Raw genomic sequence first — 21,698 nt, forward strand, 5'->3', positions numbered from 1 at the left:
CAGAGTAATGCAAGATCTTGCTACTGAGCCCTGAAGTCCCAACACTGATGAACAGCATTTTGAAAACCTGATGCTGCCCTTGAAAGCTGGGAGGTCAGTAGTGCAGTGACCCTATCAGGCAAAGGAACAAACTCTACCAACTGTCATCAAGGTGATTTGTGTTCCTTTTGACCCTCCTAGCTTGGCTTATCTATCAAACCATTCTCCTTCCCACCAGGTGAACAGAAAGCAGGCAAAGTTCATCCCAGATGAGCAATTCCAACATACTTGCTCCTCACACATACACTGGGTCTCAGATAAGGGGATCATGAGGGACCAACAGCCTATCAATCTATCAGAAAGAACTTAGCACTTCATTGTGGGAGAAGCTCAAGGGAAAAGCTGAAGTGAGATAACTTGCAGAGCTCCAGCTCTGTCTTCACACCCCTCAAAAGAGAACAAGCAGGATCCTGACCTTGGGAAGGCATAGCAATGGCTTTTGCTGCATGGATTGATTATCTTCCTCCTGGAAGAGGAGAAAGATCTGGTATTTATGCTGCTATTATTGGCTGTGTTAGTCATCTTTGATACAATATTGATCACCTGCAGACCATGGAGGGAATAGACGGTGCAGCTCTTGGACAGGCTCCACTTTATATCTCACTGAGAAATCCAGAAAGAAACAAAAGGGCAAATAGTTTTGCTTCTCCCAGCATCAAGAAAATCTACAGCATACATTTCACTGTTCAGACCACATAGGAGGCTGTTAGGAGAGAAAAAGAGACAGAACACTTTGAAATTCATTAGCCTTCTTTAAAGAGAGTCTGATGTTACTTGGTAGAGATCGAAAGGATGAAAACAAGACCTTTGGCATCACTGCTATCTCATGACTGCAATGCTGTGACAAGTATCTCCATTTTGTCTATGCCATTACTTTATGACAGTGTTATGAAGTTGCTGAAGACGCACTAAATTTGCTTTAGTGCCAGAAATATTTTACTCACCTCGGAGTTCACCAAGTTCACCTGACTATGGGAAAGGCACAATCACCATTGGCTTATTTTTCCCAGCCAGCAGGACCCAGGGAAAATATACGAAGAAATAGTTAAATAACTCTGCATGTTTGCACATGTAAAACCTGAAATGCTGCAGGTAACCTGGCAGTAAAGAATGATCCCCCCATGTATCCCGACCATTCATTTCTCTAGATAATAACCTGCACTAGAATGAAAAACTACTGAATACAGCAAGTGACAGGAGAATCTGCTATGCAGTTCACACTTGCATTTCACTATCAACAGACCAAATGCAGAGAACAATATATCTAATAGCATTATAACAGACACCATTAATACTTCAGAGGTTCTGTACAAAATTGCTTTCATTAGCATGTCAAGTGTTTATCTTAGCTTACTGCAAAACAAGCTCCTTACATACAGCCACTTGTTCAACTTCCCTTGATTACAGAGAGGGCAGAAATGAAGGAGCCTACTTTCTGTGATCGTCTGCACAGATTTTAAGATGCACTGGAAAGGTTTTGCTCGGTTACCCCTAGCCAGTGAACCATCTTGGTGTGCAGCAAAAAAATGTTATTGGAGGAATATTAGTGAACTCAATGGATTAGTTTCTACAGGATACCATGAGGGTACGTGTGGCAGTAGGCTGCAAAAGCAGCAAGCTGTATTCCCACCTTTGGTGTAAAGAAATGCTGGCAGCAACGAGGAAGATAAAAAACATTTAGTTCTTCCTGGGCCTTAGTGTGTATTTGTTAAATATTTTATATCTGGTCATGGCACCAAGGAGAAAATAATATCTTGTGTTAAATTTAAGTCACTTTGGACTAGCTTTTATTGCTAAAGCTTTTATCTATCTATTTATTTATTAATTTTTGGTACACAAAGTATACAAACTCCCTGAAGGTTCAAACACTCAGAACACAAAGCACTTCAGTTTCACCATGAGGAAACTTCAATCAAGTTGGCGTCAGCCAGAGATCAGCTTTACTGAGTTTTGAGGCCGCTTATATATATTAGCTACCTCCAAATCCTTCATTTTTTTATCCCTCAAAATACAATAAAATAATAAAGGCAGCCTCTTGGAAGGGAAGCCAGATCCCTACCTATCTAAACAAAATCATTCAGTCACGTGGTCATGCAGTTCTGGTTCACGTCACACATACACAGCTTTCTTGATCTTCAAAGCTCCACAATAGCAATTCCTTTAATTAGCCAAAACCAACAGCTAATAATTAGAATGACAGAAACTAAATTCTGTTCTCAGACAAATGCGTGCAAATCCTATTTACTTAAATGGAAATAACCCACAGGTGTGCTACACTAGACTCCGGCCACTCTGCAGCTCTGTAGGACTTCAGTGTCTGGAGCTATTCAAAACATAGGCACAGGTAAAACTGCTGAGATCTGATCTGGCTTTCTCCCCCCTCAACAAACACTTTAATTACTTCTTCTTTTTTTTTCCCCCTGCACATTGTTCAAGTCTAAATAGAAGCTTTCAATCCTGAACACTACAGACCTGATTTCTGCCTAAGGAGAAGAGGAGTCTGTCACCAGCCAGATTACATTCCGCAGCAGTGATTATGTGTTACAGGCCTCGACTCTGCATCAGCAAAAATCTACTGTACGGCATCAAATTCAAGGAGTTCAGACATTTTACAGCTCGAGGGTAATGCAATCATTCTATTGCCATGCTATTTACTCCATCCTTCCAGTGCGTTTGTTTGTACTCTACGAAGTGAACTGTAGGTCACCAGGAAAACACTGACAGGAATAGCAAATGAGGAGACGGAATTCACTAAACCAAGGAAGCAGTGGAATAACATCAGCTCCATTTCCAATGGAAAGAAGAGTTTACAACTTCTTTTTTAGTTTTTTCTTTTTTTGCCTCTCTTGATATTATTTTTTAAGACACAATGAAGGCTTTTAGGCACACATCAGTATATATCTTATGGAATACTTAGGAATATGGAAAATGACACCACGATCCCGCACCCCATTTAGCCTGCATACAAATCGACATGCGGTTTGTCATCATAGAATTCTCCACTCCAAATATACATTGGTATTTTACCTTCAGCTGGGTTTAGTGCAACAAGAAAGAAACGAAGAACAGTCAGGATGAGATTTCTTGGGTCCCCCCACACCTTCCAGGCGATGACAGCTATTGCTTTAAGTACTTGCCATTAACAACCAGTCACAATGTTAGTGACAGGATGTAACTAGCAGTTACTTAAAGTGATAGATGTTAACATTTTTCTGCTCTTTATGACTCACACTACACCCTAGTCAGAATATTTTAGGAGCTGAAAGCACAGCACAAGGTCAAAATGATGAAGAACATGGAGCCACCGGTTGAGGTACAGAATAAGATGTGTCACTTAAGGAACATTAGGTCAAAGAGAATCCATGATAAGGAACTGTCATGGATTAAAGATTAAGGTTCATCCTTTTAACTATTTCACCTAGGGGGAATTCTCCAGCATTTGGGCATTTTGTTCTTCTACAAATTGAAGAGCAAAGTCAAACTCTACATTGAAAATTACATCTTTGATGTTAACATCTTTTAGCAACTCTACCAATGAGATACGCATTAGGGAAAGACACTTTGATCCAATTTTAGATTGCGCTCAGAAAGACTCAAATGCAGGAAAGCACTTTTCAGAACAACACAGGCATAATGGTAAGCATCTGTGACTTCTGACCATGGAAATATGTAGTACAACGCATGAGGTCTGAAGCCATATACACCATAAGTGAAGTAGAAAGGGACACAGTAAAATTCTCTTGTAGAGGAAGAAAACAAGAATTTTATTGTTCCATGTATTGCTGTGGGTAGTTGATTTACTTGAGCAGCTTAAGCAATGACCGTGATGCAAACACTGCACAACATTACATTTTATATTATTAATTATGTAAAGTCAGAACAGGTTATACATAAAACAGCAACATTTTACCATTTTATATCAGCAATAATCAGTAAAAATTGCTTTTGTAAATCTAAATCTAACTTGAGATGAAATATACCTCAGAAGAATTAAAGTCTCATGACCGAGGCCAGAAGGAACTTTCCAAGTGTGTGCCATTCTCCCTTGATGTAAAATTAAGTAATAGCTCTGAAAAGCGGTCAGACCACCTACCTTCAGCATCATCTTGTAGGTCTTCAGCCTGCTCTGCTTTGCACTTTGTGGGAGACAGAGGCTGGCCTTTCTGGTCCAATCCTTTAAAATATAAAAAGAAAATATTAAATATGTTATTTTGAAATGGTGTTATCATATCAAATTTTACCACACAAGATATCACAACTGTGAGTACATTTTATCTCGGTACTCCATTCAGTGACTGATGTCTATCTTTCTCTTATGAAAATTAATTACTAAATCACACGCTAGAAAAGGATCATAAGAAGTATCTTTCAGTTGGACCTTGCCTAACTTTGCCGTGACAGAAGGGAAGAAAGATCACGTTAAAACGACCTACTTCTTAACAGGCTCTTAATATCTTTAGGAAAAGAAAAGTTTATAATTTTTAATAGGCAGTTTTTACTGTAATATATATTAAACTGTATTATAGAATTGTGGTGAAATGATTCCCCCTCAGCTCAATTCTCCATTCAATGTAATAACACAGAAACAAATGAATATTGACTGAAATGGGTAATGAAATGGAGAGGCAGGGAATCAAGTTTGATAGCAAGGTAAAGTTAAGGAAATGAAAGTTTTATGAGATAGAAATGTTCTGTTTGGAGGGGAAAAAAAATAAAAATAAGGCCTTCCAAACCATTAGGCAGAAAGCAACAGGATGATGAAGGAAAAGGAAATCCTTCTGAGTAAAAGAGTAACTGATGCAGTGAAGTTTAAAGGTTTCCACTGCTTGTAGTGACAGAAGTTCACAGCACGTAAAATTACATAGTTACGTTTTAAAAATTAAGAGGTTTCATACAACTTGATCAGATTTTTTGTCATCTTAACATAAACATCAAGTTGCCGTTTGCTTGCTACGATAGACCTGTAAGTACAAAGTGGTAGCACAGAAAGCCCATTAGCACGGGAGGAAGGCCAAGCTGGAAATTAATCATAACAGGTATTTGTAAATTAAGATGTTTAATGAAAGAAGGCCTATTAAAATTAGAATATTCTTCAAATAGCTGCTTAACCAAATTCTAGGTTGAAAGCAGAGAACAGCAGATGCATAAAACTCAGTTCACTGCATATACTGAACCTATTTAGCAGCAATAGGAAAATGCATTTTTGTCATTTGACTTTCCACCAGACCTCCCAAGTTCTCATGGCCAGCTGAGGGCTTGGCAGAGGGTGAAACCTAAAGATAACAGATTTTACATGCACGCTGAAAAGACATCTTGAATACTCATAACCAGATAACTTAGGAAAGCACGTGGCCTTTCTTGATTTAGCCCTATCGCCATGCTGAAAGAAAGCAAGAATCACCTCCAATCAATTAGCTAATTAGCAACTAGAAAAAAAAAAAACAACAACAACAGAAGAAGGAAAAAATTTACACGTTATTATGAATTGCCTAATGTTCTGAACTATCTGATCTCTTCTGCTGTTGTATATACCCCACACAGTCATCTACTGTCTATGTAGCTGGATACGTAAAAAGCTCTCAGCAACAAAATGCACAGTTCCTCATAAGGGACTCAGCTCTGCCGACAGGTATAGATACTACCCTTCCATATCCTACACAAACAGAGAATTGAAGTGCTAAAAGTTTCGAAGCACAAGTAAAATTAAAGAAGGATGTGAAAACTGAACTCGCAGTGTGAAAGGGAATGCTATGTTCTTTTGAGAGAGAAACCATTGGCTTCACATGGAACCCAGAAAGTTACTCAGAAACATTACTGCTCTCCTGCAAACCTGGGTTCTCTGCTGCACTGTAAGTCCTAAAAGAGCAGCTATGAACTTAGAAGATAGCAAGAAATTACAATAAGCTCTAAAATGGAGATCAGCATGGGAGCACTTCAATTTTGTTCTACTTGCTTAATTCTAAGGAACGAACATTACATTTTAGGTCTAAAAGCCCAAACTGAATGTTGTCCTTAAAAATTGCTTCTAGCACAGAATTTCTGTATATACAACTCCATTTAGTTCATAGCATGAAGGGCCTTTAAAGATCAGTGAATAAGTGGTGTAGAACACACTTTGATGTTTAGCTTGCCATCAGGAAGATAGACCTTTCTTGACAGCACTTCACAGAGGACCATGTTCATGTCATTACATTTATTCATCTGAATTTGGGATTCAATTTCAGTATTTAGATGAAATCAAAGTACTATTTATTTCTAGGCAGGTGAGAATACAGAAACAACCATAAGTAAAGTAATACTGTGGGGAAAAGGAGAGGCAAAAAAACCGAAATACACACTTTGCCAACCTTTTACAGAGGTTACTCAAGAGCAATGATGATGTTCAGCAAGAAACTCAGTGCAAAAGAGAGATCCTGAAAAATAACCAGGCTTTTAAAGGCTTTTTAAACCTGCCAACACTCACCCATTCTCTTTAAAAGTAACCTGAATATTTATAATTGACCATATTGATGGATGGCCTCTTTGGTTCTAATGCCACTCTGCACTACCTGCTATTTTCCCCTTTTGGTTTAACAATGATTCACATCAGGGGACCAAACCAATAGGAGGATTTCAGTCAACACTCACCCCTCCAGTGACAAATTTTATCACCTAGCAAACCTGTGAGGCTTCCTCCAAGCCTAAATGTCAAATGTCAATCAAGCTTAAGTGCAAGTGTCCAGACAGGTCTTTCAGGAGTATCTGAACACATTAGTTAGTATAACCAATATCTTAATTGTCAGCACATGGACAGAAAAGGAGGAGGCTTTTACCATCTCAAAATAAATGGTCTTTCTGCACTCTATATAGAACCTTTTCATGTTCATTAACGGACACAGAGGTGTTATCCAAGCAGAATTAGATTACAATAGCAATTTCACTGCTTATTTATTTATTTATTTAGCAGCTTTCCCTCTTTCCCTCATTTTAGAGACAGAAAGGGATTCAAAACAATGACTGTTGTTGTGGTCAAAATACAGCTCTTCACTGTTTGTGCTTTACAGTACTGTGCATGTCTGTCAGAGCAAGTAGCCAAATACTATGAAATCTTGCTTGCCAACTTCTGTTTAAAAACAGAACACCTACATAGGTGTCTGAACCAATCCAAGCTTTTCTAATCATGATCAGGTTTCTGAGCTCTAACACTGGGAGATATCATTCCTACTCTTAGGCTAATTCAGAGGGTTAAGAAACCACTTAAGCCTGACAGTTTCTCTCAAAGTAAGCTATTCCAAAATTCTCATAGAGTTTCAAAATCTTGCTGTGAACAAGTGTTTCCTATTTAGGAAAAGAGAAAGTCTCCCTCCAAAGTAAAAAGTATCCAAGTTTGTGTGAGCGTGTACACAGTGGAATGTACAAGGAAATAGAGTGTTTATGCATCATTGTTTGTAGTTGGGCTTCTCTTGATAGAGTCAATGAGATCCTTTGGTCTGACACCCTAGAGCAGCCTATCACTTCTGAAGTAACTAACTGGTGGGCTAAGTAGGATGCTTAGGACAGAAACGGCATAACCAGCAGGGAAATATGTATGAACAACTATTAAATGAGAAATATGACAGGTGGGTAGCAACATTTACTCAGGTGAGGTCAAAAGGCCTTGGTACAACATGTGGATTGAAGCCAAAGAGAAGAAAACAGCTTCAGAACTGAAACACTTTTGCATGAGGTCGTTTTTGTGTGTATGTGTGTGTGGTCTTTTTTTGTTTGTTTTGGTTTTATGGTAAGAGAATTAACTTATGTCAATGCATAATAATGCAGCATTACTGCGTATCTGGACTATGCTTCTCATAATAGCACACGGTTCTGTAATTTCCAGATGCAATCACTGCAATTGCGCACATAATTATGGCAGTATTAGGGCTTATTTTGCACGCTTCTACGAATAGGTATGTGAAGTTATGGATATAAAAGCCAAGTCCTTCTGAAGTTAAAGTTTAGAATAATCTTCCATTAATGGAGCTCAAAGCATTATGCATTATGACTCTGCAGCATTAAAACGGGGAAGTTAAAGGAAGACAAGGCTATTAGGTCATCCAGTCCTTCTCTTTGCTTACGTAGGATATTACTCATAAAGCTGAGATCTAGAAGTGTGTAAGTCTGTACCCAGCATTACTAAATCTGTTCTTTTGGCTCAAGCCATTCTAACAGCAAACTGTATGAAATATATTAATATCCAAGCTCATTGAATTAAGTGGTGCAGTTAAACTAGCAGCTTCAACAAGAAACAGCATCCAAAATAACAAACACATGGGTTAAAACCTTACAAGTTAAATGCTATTAGAAGAGTAGTCTTGAGTGTGCACATTTACTAAGACTGGGTTATAATTACTTTTAAATATTTTCCTTATTCTAGTGCATCCAAAATATGCAGTGACGTAATGTAATTAACTCACTAAAATGATCATTCACATCTGTTTGATTTTACAGTATTAACATAGATATTAATAGAGATTACTCGTCAGACATGCAATTGATATTATTTAACTACTTATTTAGAACAGGAAACATGGGAAGAAAGGCCCTTCTGCAAATTAGGAGATATTTGTACTTCAGGGTGGTAGAAACACAAGAACAACACTTTCATAATGCGTACATCACTCAATAAGGCACACTTAATAAGGTCATGTGTTACTTCTTACTCCCAGACTATTCTTTAGCTGTACCCAAGTTCTAATCCAGCATCTAATGGACATATTCCCACCGACACCAGCTGACACCAAACCAAAATCAATTTTTCTCCCTTTCTCTCTTGCCACCGAGTTTTAATTAGTTCTGTAAAATCTGCAGTATTCTACCATGTTCTTCACACTGAAATTGGTGCAGATATGAATCTATGTCTTATTTAAGTCCCTCTGCTTCTTTCTGTCTTCTTTTGGCTAGACATTGGCCCTTCAGAAACACCTAACCAACATCGAACTGTAGGCACAGAGATTAAGCTGAAATTTAGAATACGGGATCTCTGTCGAAGTCCTACACACATATGTAGTTTGCAACATGCACTCTCCACAAACCCAAAAGTTCTTTTACTTTTTAAAAACTGGCTTTTATTTTATTTATTTATTTATTATAAGCACAAGAACTGGAGAAATAACTCCGAAGCAGACAGGATATGGACAGCTCAACAAAACAGGATCATCAATATTAGTGCCAACTGCTGATTCCATCTGCTGGAGTCATGGCCCATGAAGTCAAATGGAATGAAGAATGATTACTCAATTAATAACCTGAAGTGGCAACTAGATCTTGATACTCAATTTTTCCCTCAGAACTGTGAAAAGTTGAACTCTTTCAAACTGAAAGCTATCTGAATATAAAAAATACCAAAACAAAACAAAACAAAACCCCAAACTGCTCTCAGAGCAGATATGAAATATGCACTTATACATTCTGCAAATGCATCCTATGATCATTAAGAAGTTCATATCCCGCCTTGGTTTCAGCTGGGACAGAGTTGATTTTCTTCATAATGTCTGGTATAATGCTATGTTTTGGCTTTAGGAGAAAAACAATGTTCCTAAGCAGGAACTGGCTGGGTATCAGTGGGTGGTGAGCAATTGTTTTAATTTACTGTTTAAATAATAATAATAATAATAATTTTTAATTTATTATATATTTAAATTTAATTAATTAAATTTAATTTACTGTTATTTCACTCTTCTTTCTTAGTAAATTGTTTTTCTCTCAATCTGTAAGTTCTACCTTTTTTCTTCTTTTAACTAAGTACATGTTGATGTCCATCATACCCTACAAACAAGCCTGTGAGATAAACCATGATCTCATCTGTCTTACATGCACAAGGAAGCAGGTATGTGGGGAAATATCTTCTTCAAATGACTTAATTCAGTGATTATTTCTGAGTGCAGCTATGTAGTTTCACCTAAATTAATGAAGGATAAAAAAGAAAGATTTATTTACTTTGCAAAAAAGAAAAGATTGGCTATTGAGTGGAAATACACTTCATTTTAATGGTAATTTTAAATGTTTAAAAATAAAACTATGTACTTTGCATAATCTCCATGAAAGCAACAAGAGAAAAAATGCAAAATAATTGACTTATAAAAACATACATGCCATGATTACTGTAAAAAATGAAACTGGGAATGTTACATGAATACTGAAAATTCAGCTGAGGGTAATCTTTGGCAAATGTTTATTGTATAATGACAGTCTTCATTTTCCTACTTTTATGTATATATGGTACAACTATATTAATCACACTAATTGCATTAAAATCTCTGAAAGTTCCTATCCAGTAATCTTGACACCAAAAAGTAATTACAATTATATGTAATAAAACCAACAGTCCAGAAAGCCATAAAAGAATGCGTTAATCCATCACAGTAACACATAACTATGTATGTATATCCATGTTTGCACATTTATGCATATCCACTGTTATTAAAGAATTTATAATTTCTAAGCTAATTAACTTGTTGCATAAATCATCATAATCCATTTGTCTTCAGGACATTCTTGCCAGTTTAAGCAGCCAACGCAGCGCTTCAAGAGCTTTTACCTCTGTTTTTTGGCTAGCATACCTCTGCCTTTTTCCAAGTATCTTCCCTTCCCTATCTCATATCTTTTCACAATACAAATAACTGGAAGTTCCAATGCATCATATTCACTGGGCTATGATGGGATCAGGGTCACAGAGACCTGAGAGGAAGTACACATCTATGCACTGTAACAGATAGGTACAAGTGATCAGGAAGCAGAGGCACAGAAGAAGAGTGGGGAGAGATGTGCTACATCTAAAAGCAGGTCCTTCACTGCATAGATATCTCTTAAGAAACAGAAGATGTCCATTGAAAGCCTCTAGATAAAGGTCAGCAGAGAAAGTAATGCAGAGTATGGTGGTAGGATTCTGTTACAAATAGACTGATCAAGAAGATTAAGCAGATGAAGCTCTCTTCAGACAGTAGAAGAAATCTTTTGAACTCATATGAAATTTTAACCCTGAAGGAATCTGCTGTGAGGACAACACAGCACTGGAAGCACCTAGAATGTACTGATTTCATAACACAAATTCTAGAAGTGACAAAGTGGAGTAATACCTCGCTTGATTTACTACTCTCAAACATGGGAGAATTAGTAGCAGGCATGGCCAGAGACAAAAAGTCAGGCTTTGAGAAATATGAGATGACTGATTTCAGGGGAAGGATGGGAAGATAAGGAGCGAGTAAGGACCTTCCTGCTCATTAGACAGAATGGCCCAAGGAGATAGCACAAAGAAGGATGTCCAGGAATTGATGAGTGAGGAACAACCTGTCTTTGTTGTGCTGAAAGATGGGATGTCAGCAGAAGGCTTACTTGCACAAGAATCATTTGAACAATGCTCTCAGGCATAGGGTTTGAAGTTTGAGTGGTTCTGTATGGAGCCAAGAGTTGGACTGAGTGATTTTTGGTGGGTTCTTTCCAACCTGGGATATTCTATGATTTAGGTCAAGGAACTACAACAATATGGTGACACAAAAGGAGTGTAGAAAAGTACCCAGGCATGGAATCAGAAAGGCTGAATTTGCATACCAGTAGCAGTTAAAACTAGGTAGGAACATTGGGAATAACATGAAGGGATCTTACAAACATGCCAAGAGCAAAAGCTAGTTCAGACAAAGTATTTCTCAGCTGCTGAACGGAGGAGGCAACCTAGTAATAGACAGAATGAAAGTTAGAGGTGGTCGGCTTATGAGAAAAGCCCTTTCCCATGTCCCACATGTACAAGTGGAGTTTAGGAAGAATAGGAACAGCAAAAAGGCACTAGGCTAACAATAGCTTCAAGGAACTAGGTGTACTAATTAGGTGAAATGGGATTCACCTGAATGTGTGGAAGAGCTGGTTGATGTGATTTTAGTACTGCTCTTTATCATCTATTAAGGAAAAAAAAAGTCCCTGACTGCTGGCAAAAGGCTAACAATTCAACAACCTTCAAGAGAGACATGGAAAAGGATGAAGGGAAATATAGGCAATCATTTTGACTTCAGTCCATGGAAAAAACATGCAGCACGTCCTTTTGGAATGGGGGGAGAACAGTGAATCATAGAATCATTGAATCACAAGTTTGGAAAGGACCTACAAAATCATCTAGTCTAACCATCCTCCCATTACCACTGCTACCACAAGCTACTAAACCATATCTTGTTGCTTCTCATCCAGTGTATACAATACGCTTTTGTATAGCTTTTTGTACGACATACTGAAGCATTCTGAGATGCTAAAGAGTTGGCTGAACAACTGCACCATTAGATGAGCTGAAAATTGGCTGATGTGTAACTGGCAAGTGGTAGCAAGATGAGAACTCCAATAGTCAATTTGTGGACAACGTGGAAATGAGTTCTTTGAAATATCATCCAATCACATTCCATCTATTCAAGAGTTTGCTGGATAGTTTTGCTACTGTTGTCATTGCAAACAAACCACAGCTACTAATCACAATTGCAAAGGACTCAAGAATTGCTGTATCCACACCTTTTTACAAACAGACCGTAGAATTTTAATTATTTCTCATTCATGTTCAAACTAGATACTAACAAAAAAAAGCTCATAAAAGATGATACTAAAAAGTTATTTTCAGCCATCCTTAATATGCATTATATACTATCAGGAATCCTTTTCCCCATGCTGTTAAAAACCAAAGGTGATTTGTAACATTAGCAATGATTGGCACTGCATATCACAACCGAGGCGATTTGTTTTAAGAACCTTTCCAGTTTGGTTCATGCTTCATGGAAGTTACATGTTTGAGCATAAAATATTGTTTACTCACCTGTCTCTTCACTTATTTCAGTCTCTTCATTGTCATCTGTCAAATAAAATAACAATAAAAATCAGGAAACAGCCAATATAAAATATTCTGCTATTCAAACTGTACATATCTTAGTTTGCCTTCTCCCATTTAACATTTTTTAGGGAGATCTGGAGGTAGATAGGAAAAAGGTTCCTTTTGCGAAAAGTTACACTTTGGTAATAAAGTAGTTTCATACCCTGAGTATAAGTAGCCTTTGTGATCAAGAAGAGAGAAATTTTGTTGAAGGAAGCCAATGGGAATCCCGCCATTGACTTGAATAGAACCAGGACTCTGAAACAGTCCCAACGTTTTTCAACCAACCATTCAGAAAGTAGTTGGTTAAGACAAAGCTTATTCATTAATCCATTTCCAATAACATATTCTTCCCATGGAAATGTCTGCAATGAAGCCAACAGGATAAAATTTCAAATTAATCTCAGAAACAACATTAAATCAGCGTAATATAACATCCTAACGCTCATATATCAGCCATTCTTCTCTGGAAGTTCTGAATTATAGTTCTAAGTGACTTGGAATATAAAATTCCCAGAGCAACAGAAATAGCTTCGAAGTTGGTGATAATGGACACAAACAAGAAATTTGGCGTTATTAAGAGGTAGTCATTATGCAATATAATTACAAAGAGTCAAAGACAGCATTTGTGAACTGATTGTGAACTAAGTGCTGTGGGTTGTTGTGTTCTTGTTTGTTTGTTTGGTGCTTTTTTTTTCTTTTTTCTTTTTTTTTTTTGTCTGGGAAAAGGGACCTAATTCTCACTGAAAGGCAGCACAGACTTTACATCACTTCCAGAAATGGAAGCTGGGCTCCTGCTCATGTTGTGACATGACCTCCAGGTCACTGTGGTGCCTTTGAAAATTCTACTCCAACCTGTATCCGAATCTGATTTTCCCTTTGGCACACAGCACTCCCCAGTCACTTCCCGTGTCTATAATTCTTACTCTTAAAAAACTCATGCATCTGGTGGAAGTGCTTCTCTGTCATATATAAAGTGATCTCTTTCACTGACCTTGGTGTGGCTAGCTAAAGTGATAAACACCACCTTTAGTTGTCAGAACTCTATGCCAAAACCAATTATTTTGGATGAAAAACATTATTTTAGGAATCGCTATCCAAAAATCTTTTGCTTTTCTCCTGAAAGTATGTTATTACAGGCAATTTCTGGGTTACTGGTTGTGAAGAAATAAAAGCAGATAAATTTTTTCTTCCTTCTTCTTCTTCTTCTTCTTTTTTTTTTTTTAAACCAAAGCTATTATACATTTGAATATAGGACTAAACAAGTGCGCCAAGATTACTAGATTAGATCTGTAATACTAGGTTTTATTTCTCTTGCTCCCTATGCGTGTTTTTACCCCTTGCAGAAGAATCTTTCTAGAGTGATGCATATTTCAAACCAAAGCCAACCAGTCTGTCAGGCCCAAAACAAAACTGAGTAAAAACAGAGGAGGGCCCAAGAGTCAGTTTTTGATGCCAGTAATCATTGCAAATCATATCAGTATTTAGAAAGCCTAGGAGACAAGGAAGACATCGAATCCAAAACGTTTCATACATTTAAAGACACAAAGTTTTCCAGCTACTAGTTCACATATCGTTCATAAAATCAAGGTATTAAATAGGTGATATATGGGAGAACAGTTTCCAGTCACATATAAAATTATTTACAATTTAGAATCAACCTGTGATTGAAACTGGCCCTCTAACTCTCACATTACATGGGTTAACTATATCTCAAAAGATCAGAGAGCTTTGCATTTGAGTGCAATTTGCTCGGTATGCATACATTTGTATAAATTACAGGCTTTGTGGTATATTCATGTATCAAGAGATGTCAGTTACCTCTTCATTACCCTCTCCCTTGTTAATTTCTGAACTTGGTGAAACAAAATGATTGCACTGTACCAGCTCCTACTGGCACAGGAGAATGAGGTACCACCTTCTGTCATATACATGTTTTTTTTCCTTTGTCTCGCTGGTCAGGTTCTTTCTCTGTCTCATAAGCCACTGCATACAAGCAAGTGCAAGCCAGATGGCTAAAATCATCAATCTGTGTTAAGATTTATGCTAAGAACAATGAGGTGAAAGGCTCTAAATACCGCTGCTAATCCCCAATGCCATTAAACCTTGTTGCTCATACTTCTATTTGCATTGTTCTTCAAGTTAGCACAGGGAGAGTCTACACTATCCAAACACCTTTCAATTCTAAGTATGCATGCCTTGTAGAGCTCAGACAGCAGAGCCAGCTCCAAGCTGCTCCAAACTGCTGTTTTGTCTGTACTCAGGGCCTGCATTTCAAGCTCCTGGGCACTCCCCAGCAGTGCTGCACACTGATGGCTCCTTCCTGCCTTCTCCTTCTCCCTTTCCTCAGCCTTTTCATCTCATCCTTTAGTATCTGCTCATCTTCTTAGCACTTCCTGCTGTTCCCTGATTTCCATCCTACCCACGTGTCTCAGCTGCCTCTGTCATGCAAGCATAGCTACAAAGACTGGACACAACTGTGAGAAGGGCTGGGAGAACACAATAGGATCAGACCTCTCCCTTCTGTAGCCTGCATACATACACCATGGCAAGCAGAGCAATGGGATGGGCAGAGCAGTACAACAGACGGAAGGGACAAAATGGGGATTATAATACTGATACAGATGCCTCCAAATAAAACCTGTCCAAAACACATAGAACCTTTCAGCAGTGAGAGCCTCAGCCATCCCATTGAGATTTTATGTTGTATAAAAGCAGGGTTCTGGCTGAAAAGATTCCTGCCCTCAAGCATTTGCCTAGCAGGGACTTACTTGATGATCTGCCCATCCAGATCCCACTAGAAGAACAGAGGCTGTGTGGCACTACAGTTTCAAGACAATGGATACCATTTTAGGGCAGTTTCTGCTCGCTCAAATGAAAAGCTTCTTCTGTCAAATCTTGCAGTGGGTGGCAGCATGAACCAGGCTACCAGCCCACTGCAAACTGCCTAAGCCATGATAATATTGGATTTCCTGCAGTGGAAAAGACCGAGCACTCACTGTCCTTATTCCTCTTTACCACATTTGTTTTTCTGAAACTTTGTTCCACAGCATCACCCACCTATCTGCACAATTATATTAACAGCTTGACGAGCTTTCTAACACTGTATCTATTTTAAGTGGGAATAAAAAAATCACTTTTTTTTTTTTTTTTTGGATAACATAGGACCACTGCTGCTACCTGACAGGAGCTTCATAATAGAGTACAGACTCCATCTCAGCAAAGATGCTCGGTAGCATAGTAAGGCACATACGAACACCCCAGGGCTTGACAAAGCCTGTGTGTACACACAAGGCTCACAGTAATGAAGGAGCTCATGAGCTCTTTTGGCTGCTCTGAGCCCTGCAAGTCAGTTCTCAGACCTGATACAACCGACTGACCAACGGCACAGAAAATGGGAAGGTTTTCTTTGAGAAAAGGCAGATTGGGAAACTTCTGCCTGATGAGATGAGCCAAGACAAGGCCTGACTCTTATCACATCTACTTGTAAAAGAATATTCTCAGAATGAGCAAATCCTCAACAAAAGCAGCACATCCTTCTGCTTTGGAAGGAGAAGTAAAGCTTCTGAGCATTTGTACCCCGTAATCCTCCTTACCCGAACAACAGGTGCTATATAAACTCCCACCTGGTGCTGAGCAAGTTTGATGAAATTCTGTTTACTCTGTTTTGATTACGCAGAAATTTCCACTGATAAACCACACATCCCGGCCTCACTGCAGCATCAGTGCGGTTTTTCCTCCCATGTTGCTTGGTTACACCAGTCCCACAACACCAGAACCTCGCTGAATGTAAAACGTTTGTAGCTTTTGAAGCCATATCAAATAGAAATCCATAGTACCAGCCTTCTAAGAAGTTACACTTCTCTTTTTTTTGTCACCACAAAGATGTCTTTTATGCATCATATCACTCAATCTGCAGTAAAATGCATATACCCATATGAAGCCTCGGGTTGCCTACAAAGGCAACGGAGCGGCTGCTGTTCCCACTGTGGGTGAACTGGACAGCAGAGCTGCAGTGCAGGAAGTAGCGCTCGCAGCCAGGATCAGATTTGAATTTCTATTTTCCAGATGCTTCTCCCTTACCCTCTTTGCAAAAAATACGCATGTTTTTTTAAGAAAAGAACCTATTTCTAAACTTCCTTATTTCTTCCATGCCTTGAAATACTCAAAACAACTGAGTTTTGTTTACCAAAATGTTCAAGTGAATTTCTCACCCATAAATATGCCAGTGTAGCATTCACACGCAAAATGTTATGGTTTAGAAATGTGTCACCACATGCAAATACAAGCTTCTAACAAAATCTCATCAGTAACCTAAGACAGGCAATCAAATGAGACAAACACAAATTTAACGGCATCCTTTGCAATTAGAAGCACTCAAGCACATGAAGTGACTCAGCAGCAGTGTCCGGAGAAGATGGTGTATTTTTGAGCGTGATGTGAAATGCATCTGCATTGTTTTACATGGTATCTACAACACTATGCAAGGCAGCAGGAAGAAAAGGTGCCTGTTCAAAATTTCATACCTGGAAGACATTATACAGAAAAGATTATAAGAAAAGGCTTATGCTTGTTCACCTCCTTCTGCCAGGCAACCATGTGCTAAGGACCAAACAGAACAGCAAAACATTTTCCTTCCCACTACCAGCTTCTTCCTCTGCATATCACTTATAGACTACAGTGACTAATAGCCACTGCTGGACCAGTTGGTTGAGTTAATCTCCTTTTCAACTCTGTTTAATTCCTGCAGGGTCTGCAGCACCTAGCAAGCATTCCTACTCCCTAACTACGTGTTGGTAGGAAATTACCTTTTCTTTTTTATATAAATTCTGTTTCATCATTTCCTGGAATATTTCCTGGCACTTCTTGTGTTGCAAGAGAGAGCAAATAGTGGCTCCAGACTCACCTTGTGGTTATCGCACTCATCATTTTCCCTGCCCTCTCCCACACTGCTAACACACGCAGCAGCCCAGTACTTTTATATAACCCACTGCCTGTCCATACTGTGATCTGAGCAGTGCTGTTGCTGCTAACAAGAAAGAGGCAAGCAAACAACTTTCTTTAGCTCATATACAGTAGAAGACAACACCATATAAACCTGTGTCGAACAGTGTACAATCAGAGGATTTAAGCCTCGTGCCTGAGGTGACCAGTACTTGCAACACAACCAAATACAAGGGCAGTACTCTGTCAGCAGACTACCAGGAAATAATTCAGAAGAGATCATACCAGGAAGTTTCGTTGTGATTCAGACTGAATCAGAATTACCCACTACTATTTCTAAGGGACTGGCAACCCGCTGATGTGTTAGAAGCAGCTGGGATCCTTCTCCTGGTCTCTGTCTCCAAAGTTGCCCCTGAGCTGCTTCTTGTTCACCATCCTGCCCCTACAGACCATCTGTAGGATGGAGACACTGGCAGAAAGGACGAAGAAAGCAACCTCAGCGTGTGGTTGGAATGGCACAGTCACTGCCATGGCAAATGAAGACAAAAAACAATAGAAAAAATTAGTTTCACAGTTCTATGAATGCCTTCAGACCTTAGTTAGCTTGATTTTATGAGGTAAGTTGTTTCAGACACATCTTGAAGTGGATGGGTATTCTAAGCCTTACGGCTATATGAAACTTTTGGATTGAGAACAAATCTCACAGCGAGCTATTTACATCAGAGTGCACTCTGTCAGAATCTGCAGGTGCTCTAAGAGAGAAATAGAGCAAAGCCATCATCCTATCGTGGTGTGCAGGCTCCTCCAGCTCGCTCAGACAGCTGTGCTTCTTTAGGATCCTGTGTTACAGAGGGACAGGCAACCACCGCTGGAAACAGCAAGGCTGTGCCACCTCCCTGCAGTTTGGACTCAAGTCCTTGGCAGGCAGGTGAAGACCAAAGGCCTGCAGGCTCCTTTAGCTGAGCCCCCCTGTACCCCAAAGCCCTGGTGGCCTGAACCAGTCGTGAACCACAACCGTGTGACTTAACATGCAAGCCCCTACCCAGACCAGACCTCAAATAAAGGGTATCAGGGACTTCCAGTAAGCCACCTGGCACCTATCCATGAAGTAAAATAAAGCCTATGAAAAAAATATTTTGTGGAATCCATTCAGGTGACAAATTAACACAATGAATCTGCTTGCGAACATTGCAAATGCAAATAAAGAGGCAAAATTTATCAAATGAATTACCCATTTGATACAGAATGACTTACAAAAGGCTAACTTATGATTCCTTTGCTGACGCTGGGGCCTGTCGTAGTCCCAGTGGGTTCTGCCATATTAAGTGAAGAGGGGATGCTCCTCAACACTAGCACAGCAATTACAAGCTCTGCTTAACAGTTCAGTCACGTATTAGTGCAAGGATCTGCCTTTTTAATACAAAGCCCTTCATTCAGGCATTTAGACAGTTTCCAATTTGATTCCAAGCCTGGTAGATCTCTTTACAACGAATTTCCTCTGCAATTATAAGATATTTGCACATTTATGCACAACTTCCTATTTGCAAATCGCATCCTCCTAAAGTAATAGAAAGACTAATAGAGAACAGTAGTTCTCATTCGCATTGCTTTGGATAGGGTGGATAGCATTCTGGCATGCAGGGTAAAAGCAGAAAATGCACTAAATGTCATAACCTGGAATAGAAGGGAGAGAAAGCTTTTCAAGAAGCAATTTCTCTCTCTCTCTCATCACCAACTGATATCGCTCACAAAAAAAAGAAGAAGAAAAGAAGAACAAGCTGTTGTGCTCAGCATCCTTTCAATTAGCACTGAAAGGACACAGTCTAAAAGCTTGCATCTTCCATCTATCAATTGGTCTAATAAAAGTGCAAATCTCTCCTCTCAGCAATTTTAGTGATGCTTTAGTGAAGTAATTTTGTTACTGTGTTTATACTAGTAAGAGTAATATCACCTGAAACGGGGCAGCTTCATCGTATGTACCTTTTATGACATTATTTTTGCCTAAAGAACTTCTTAAGAAAAAAAACCACATATTTCCCTCTCCAATCCACTGATAACAGGTGGTAGATTCAGAAGGGCTTTAAACATTGCAATTTAAGACAAGCTTTTCATAATATACAATAGTCACTGTGAAAAATAAGCACTTGCTAAAGGTCTCTACAAGATTATCTATCTGACATACTAAATAGCTGGCTATACACAGGACACAGGAGAAAAATAAGGTGCCTCTGCCTCCAGCTGACAACCGTGTACAAATATGCTTAATTTTACTCACATGAATAGCAACTGAGGAGCACATGTAACTGTGAGGTAAATGTTAGCAAGTCCAGCTTTTCAAGGGGAATGTTTTCATTCCTTTTCCTGGTATGTCTTATAAATATATATTTAGCAATACAAGTAATGCCTGGATTTCAGGCTCTGTGCAGGATTCTATTAGAGGAGACAATGAATTTCAAGAGAAAAAACGATACAAATATCATCGGCTTTCCTGGAAAGCTCACACTTAATACCAGTAGCAATGAATCCAGTGAGGTAAGAAGTACATATCTGAGCCAGGATTACAGGCAAGGACATTTTATTTGCCTGAAGGATATGCAGTGAGACATCATCTCAGATTAACCAGAGAGAATATCACTATGCAGCTGAAGAGATGATGATGTCTGGGTTATTTCATTCCACCAAGAGAGAGAACACAAAGAAAAAATAAATAAATAAGTCACCGTTTGTCTCACCTCATGTGCGAAAACAGTGATTGATTTTAAGCACCAAAGGTTGGTTGTTGCCCTACAAAAAGCCTTTCATTTTCGCTCCTTCCCTACCAGGACGTTCATGAAGTTCTCAGCAAAACCTCAGAGATTCCACGCTATATGAATCAGGACACTTTTCCTTCTAAAATAATGCTTTCCTATGCCATTATAGGGATGAGAACCTGACTCTAAGTTGAAGCTTATATGGCATTACCATCAGAGCATGTTGACTTTGACTGAGGCTCTGTACAGGTTACTGCTTACTAAGACTGGATCTGAAATGCTGAGGCTTTGACAACTGCTCTGTTACTGAACAGCTACTCTACACTTCTAAGATACGAAATTACTTAGAATTCTGCTTCTTCCCCTATATATTTAAAGTTTGCAAATGACAAAGCTCTTGGCAGTTGTCTTAATATCAGTACTATTACTCAACTAATTTCTTTGGCATCCCTCTCACAAAATAAGTCTAATGATATGTTCAACTAATGGAACAATTTCCCTGTATCTATATTCCACTTACTCTAATGCACTGAGGTGTAACTCTAGCTTCATTTCATTATCACTTGACTAGCTTAAGCACTTGGATGTCTTTTTGGATTTATTAATGCACTAGGTTTAAGGTAATAACTATTTATGTATATAACTCCATGAATATATTCTTCTTTATAAGCATTTTTGTCCACATCTATTAATGCAGATATATTTTGTAATGTTTCTGAATGTGAGATGCACATTTAAAAACATCTCAGCGTTTTTTGCTCTACGCCTCAAGTAATATCACAGCTTTATTCCTTCCTGTGAATGCTCAGATAGCTGGCAATCTTTCCTTAGAGACTTCTGTTTTACTACACTAATAGAATAACTGAAAAACAAACAAACAAAAAAAAATGCCATAACAGTTTTGGCAGTTCCTGCCAGAGTCTAAATATCAGGAATTTATTGCCAAAGGTGTGGACAGATGCTAATTCCTTGACACAGAACCATGCTGAATCCTTTGTGGAAGAAGCCAGTCTTGAAGGGAGATGGAATGTTCCCTACAGGAGGAGAACTTACTGAAGCTTACATTAGAGCTGAATGCAGATACCAGTTGACAAGAGAAAGAAAAAAGA

The 21,698-nt window shown here is 38.7% G+C and overlaps 1 protein-coding gene across 3 annotated transcripts in view; it reads right to left on the bottom strand.

Annotated features, from left to right (window-relative positions):
• Positions 1-21,698, bottom strand: part of MACROD2 (mono-ADP ribosylhydrolase 2) — a 786,342-nt gene that overhangs the window by 62,006 nt on the left and 702,638 nt on the right. For all 3 annotated transcript variants that reach the window (XM_015856727.2, XM_015856726.2, XM_015856725.2), the window contains exons 10-11: positions 12,842-12,877; positions 4,133-4,213 (exon numbers count right to left, since the gene is read on the bottom strand). In XM_015856727.2, the coding sequence (XP_015712213.1) occupies positions 4,133-4,213; positions 12,842-12,877 (117 nt within the window). The remainder of the gene's footprint in view (positions 1-4,132; positions 4,214-12,841; positions 12,878-21,698) is intronic.

Source organism: Coturnix japonica, chromosome 3 (genome assembly GCF_001577835.2).
Source record: "Coturnix japonica isolate 7356 chromosome 3, Coturnix japonica 2.1, whole genome shotgun sequence".
Lineage (NCBI taxonomy): Eukaryota > Metazoa > Chordata > Aves > Galliformes > Phasianidae > Coturnix > Coturnix japonica.